The 5,206-nt window shown below is 43.6% G+C and overlaps 1 protein-coding gene across 1 annotated transcript; it reads left to right on the plus strand.

Annotated features, from left to right (window-relative positions):
* Positions 1-256: 256 nt before the first annotated feature.
* On the plus strand, positions 257-4,812 carry LOC310794252 (beta-1,3-galactosyltransferase 2-like). The gene is made up of 2 exons (XM_083656210.1): positions 257-275; positions 2,134-4,812. The coding sequence occupies exon 2, from the start codon at positions 2,139-2,141 to the stop codon at positions 3,129-3,131; it is 993 nt and encodes a 330-aa protein (XP_083512336.1). The 5' UTR covers positions 257-275; positions 2,134-2,138; the 3' UTR covers positions 3,132-4,812.
* Positions 4,813-5,206: the final 394 nt, after the last annotated feature.

Genomic DNA, 5,206 nt, shown 5'->3' on the forward strand with positions numbered 1-5,206 from the left:
AGAGAGAGAGAGAGAGAGAGAGAGAGAGAGAGAGAGAGAGAGAGAGAGAGAGAGAGAGAGAGAGAGAGAGAGAGAGAGAGAGAGAGAGAGAGAGAGAGAGAGAGAGAGAGAGAGAGAGAGAGAGAGCTGGTTTTCATGACGCATTCATAAACTTATAACTGGTTTTCATAATAGTAGGCTACAAAGAGGGAAGTGACAGAGACGCGTAACCTTAGAACTGGGCGGTGCTTGTTTCTGGTTGGATCGACAGCGGCTCCTGAATGTCACACTCACAGGTATGTTACAGTTCTGTTTTATTTTATTACTGGCGTGGCGTCTATATGCGTTGTGTAGGCTATATACCGGTGGGCGACATCCGGGTAGAGTTATTGGACACCCGGGACTTAAGTTGAGGAAAAGATAATGGAGGATAAAAAGCACCTTTAGAACGCATTCAAGACACGGCAAAAGGTTAAGTGGAGTCTGTGCTCTGCTGCTCAGTGCTTCCTGGTCATGTTGGCTAAAGGTGTGTCAGAGTGGTGTAGTGCAGCCAGCATACGGAGGATCCACTTATTTATCACTTTCAGTCGGCATTAGTGTAAATTTGCTACCTTGCAGGGCAAGCAGAGTGAAAGGGATGTATCTATAGAGTGCCAAAGTCACGCCTCCTTCCGCCATTTATTTTACCCGTAGACTGACTGACTGACTATCTATCTATCTATCTATCTATCTATCTATCTATCTATCTATCTATCTATCTATCTATCTATCTATCTATCTATCTATCTATCTATCTATCTATCTATCTATCTATCTATCTTATATCTAGGCTATAAAAGGGAGCAAGTTGGCAATGTTTGTCTGTTTAAATTTTGGGTGATTTGCCCAGCTAGTATGAAGCCTTGTATTGCTGGAAATTCCCCAGAGATAAATTACTAATATAAATTGATGAAGTGAGGGAGAAATTAGATGTGCTGAAAAACAGCTAAAACTGAAATGAAAGAACTGTAATGTGTTAGACGGTACACAAAGGAGAATACTGTCGCAGAGGACTAAGAGATGATTTACCATCTAAGGAAACCAGAAAATGTCACATTTGAGAAGCTGGAATCAGAGAATTAGGACATTTTCCTTGCAGAAATGTCTCAAAATCATGAATAGATGATCAAAATAGGCAATTAATGTAATATTTGGCAATTAATTGATGGATTGACTAATTGTTGCAGCTCATTATCAGTTTTTATAAAATGTATTTTTATGTATTTTCAAAATAAAAAATATGTATTTGTATCTCAAATACATTTTTCAGACCAGTATTTTGTATTTGTATTGTGATACATTTTTTGAGCAAGTATTTGTAATTTGTATCAAAATACTTTATGATGTATTTTCGCCCATCTCTGATTAGAATATACATAGGCCTACATATATTTTTTGTAAAAAAAACATTCACCACGCTGTAATATTGGTGTGTGTGTGTGTGTGTGTGTGTGTGTGTGTGTGTTTGTTTTCTGTTCGTTTTTGTGTGTTGGTGTTAAAAAGAGAGAAAAGAGAACTGTAGCCTACATTTTAAGTTGCACATTATCATTACTTGTTCTTGTAAAAAAAATGAAAAATATGATTGCTTGACTACTTATCCATGTACCCATGTACCCATTGCACCTGGCTTTGCAGTAAAAAAAAATATATAAAAAAAATTATTTGTCAAAATCATCTTATGACGGGCATTGCATGTTTGCATGTTCTCCCCGTACCCCCCAGGGGGTTCCTCCGTACATAACCCCCCACTAAAAACATGCAGAAGATCGTCATCCGACCAGTAAAGAAAAAGCGACCACTGCTCCTGGCCTGCCCCCTGGAGGAAAGGACAAGCCTGGATGGGTCAAATGCAGAGGACATATTTCACCGGCCACCGTCAGCATGAGTGTGTGTTGTGGCCGCATGCATGTGTTGGCCGCATGCACGGGCTTCCGTCTGAAATCGTGTTTAATCGTGTTTGTGACTGAAAGTTAAATCATAGGCTACTTTGGTGTACGGGTTCTACTTTTTCAACTGATGTTTGGTACTAAGCAACCACTGTTGATGTGTGTATAATTAGACGAAATAGCCACTATCATGACATAATAAAAACATCACTCCCTTTTGTCTCTTTAGCTCCCATGGAGACCCGGAGGAGACCCGATTTCAAACACATCTTTATCTTTATCCTGGTAGCAGCGATCATCTGCCTACTCTACTACATTGACTGGAACTGGGTCAGACAGACCACTCCAGCCAAACCATCACCAGGATCAGCATGGGGGGATCCTGGGCCGTACCACGTCGCCTACCCACGCAACTACAACTTCATCATGGACGACACAAAGGTTTGTAAGGCTAACAACACTTTCCTGATTCTGATGGTCCCGGTGTCGCCCGGTGAGGTGGCCACTCGTGACGCCATCCGGAAGACATGGGGAAATGAGAGCCTGGTTCAGGGTGAGCTGGTCCAGACTATTTTCGTGCTGGGCTTCCCTGGAGGAGCTGATGCTGAGCAGCAGCAGGAGAAGCTCAAACAGGAGAACCTGCAGCACCATGACCTGATCCAGAGCGACTTCCAAGACAGCTACCGCAACCTGACCATCAAGACTATGGTGATGCTGGAGTGGCTGAGCGCGCACTGCGTTGCGGCGTCCTACGTCATGAAGATTGACTCGGATATGTTCCTCCATGTTCCGAATTTGGTTGAACTGCTGCGGGATCCCGGCACACCAAAACAGAACTACATGACAGGCTTGGTGTGGTGGCACAGCCCGGTTCTAAGAGACCCCGGCAATAAATTCTACATGCCAAGGGAGGTGATCGCTGAGTCCGAGTACCCTCCATACCCTCTGGGCATGGGCTATGTCATGTCCATGGACCTCCCCGGGAAGATCCTTGGGGTCTCCTCACAGATCAAGCCCATCTACATCGAAGACGCCTACCTCGGTATGTGCCTGAAACGCCTGGGCATCTCCCCCACTGACCCCCCGGAAAAGTCAATGTTTGTTGTCAACCCGTGGTTGGCCCTCAGCCGATGCAGCCTTTCTAAAGTGGTCGCCGTGACGACGACGAGCATCCCAGAGATGATGAGCTACTGGAAGACAAGCAGGGAGCCTGGGCACCCATGCTGAACCTCTACAGAATCTTTTTCCTTATCCAGAGTCACAGCAAAGAACTTACCCTGCGAAGAACTGAAGTCTAATAGGTCATTCCATTGCAACATCAGCCCACAGCAAATCCACCATTTTGGCCTGAAGGAGTAATGACATAATGGCGCCAGTAAAATGTCCTGCCTACAAAGTGCCGTACAAAAGCAGCTAACCTCTCTACCGAAACGGCCTCTTTTCTGTCATGGTTCTGTACTGTTTAACCATTGGAGCAAGGAGGCGTTCTCTTTGGTTGCAGTGAGTGACCAGTAGGGTATACCACAAATGTTGTATAAGAAGATCCAGGATCTATGCCTTGATCTGGTTTGTCTAAACCAGATAATTGGCATCTAGCTGGATTTTAGTTAACTCGTACCATGAAGCTAGATCGCCACTCGTTAAGTGGAACCAGGTTTTTCTAATCAAGCTGAGAGCTCGTGCACATGAAAATGCCCGTGCACTGGAGCTCGTGCCCGCAAAAGAGGCGTGGTTTTTAACAACTGCCAATCACAATGCAATATGGACTGCTCCAACTGCTACAGTGCCAGACACGCCTATTTCCTCATCCATTGAAACCGCAAATAAAAATCCGCGTTGGATATTATTAGACTGTTCCACTTTTTACCACATCAGTCATTTCTTTGAAGAGCGGTTTCTGCCTCCACGTAGGCTATCTACAGCATCTCAATTCACCCTCTCAATAAACTCAATAAAACCGGCATGTCTTTTTTGCGAGTGGAAGCAATGTGTAATCTATCTCAGTCCAAAATCCGTATGTATGGACCATTTATGCTCAATGAATAATAATGATCTCATGATGTGTTTAGTCGCACTGATTGAATAATTCCTATAGACCCCTTATACGCCTACGTCACAATGACAACAAAGCAAGCTGCGCGCGCAACGTGTAGGCAGAAAGCAGTAAGCTTTGCATAGACAGACAGCGAAAACTCTGTCAAAGCCCCGCTGTCAGGACTGCTCTATGCCCATCTGCAACACACAGTTATATTTTAGTTTTAAAATGCAGTTCTCGGCTTACTACCACAGCTTATCGCCTGGTGATAAGCAATGTTATGCATCGAAATTAACGTTGTTTAATGGGACATGTCTTACAGACCCATACGCACTGGCGCTGTCAATTGGCCAAGCCTAGTGGCCGGCAATACATATCGTGCATTCCTTTATAACTGGGGATAGCGTAGATAATTATTCTGTAACTTGCAAAGATATATTGTTATGTTGATAATGCACACAATTCAATGACATTATGTAACGTTACTTGGTCGTTAACTAACCGAGCGATGTGGCTGAGCAGCCAGCTACAGGCAGCTTACCTGATTATGAGAGCACAAAGTCGGGCATTTTTAATGATGTCCTCGTTCCAATCAGTTCAACTTAATAATGACATTATTTAACGTTACTTGGTCGTTAACTAACCTAGCGATGTGGCTGAGCAGCCTAGTTTCAGTTTAGGCAGCTTACCTGATTATGAAGAGCACTGCAAAGTCGGGCATTTTTAACGATTTCCTCTTTCGGCTTGCAACCAAAGACACCTACGGTTAGCCTCGCACACACGCAATAGAACACAACACAACACAGTCTGTTACACTATCAACAAAGCAAGGAGTAAAGTTTTACCGAATCCCGTCAACTCATACTGCTTTTAATGCTAACCGTAGGTGTCTTTGGTTGCAAGCCGAAAGAGGAAATCGTTAAAAATGCCCGACTTTGCAGTGCTCTTCATAATCAGGTAAGCTGCCTGAACTGAAACTGTAGGCTGCTCAGCCACATCGCTAGGTTAGTTAACGACCAAGTAACGTTAAATAATGTCATTATTAAGTTGAACTGATTGGAACGAGGACATCATTAAAAATGCCCGACTTTGTAGTGCTCTTCATAATCAGGTAAGCTGCCTGTAGCTGTAGGCTGCTCAGCCACATCGCTCGGTTAGTTAACGACCAAGTAACGTTACATAATGTCATTGAATTGTGTGCATTATCAACATAACAATATATCTTTGCAAGTTACAGAATAATTATCTACGCTATCCCCAGTTATAA

This window comes from Poromitra crassiceps (assembly GCF_964638095.1).
Source record: "Poromitra crassiceps genome assembly, chromosome: 19".
NCBI classification, from domain to species: domain Eukaryota; kingdom Metazoa; phylum Chordata; class Actinopteri; order Beryciformes; family Melamphaidae; genus Poromitra; species Poromitra crassiceps.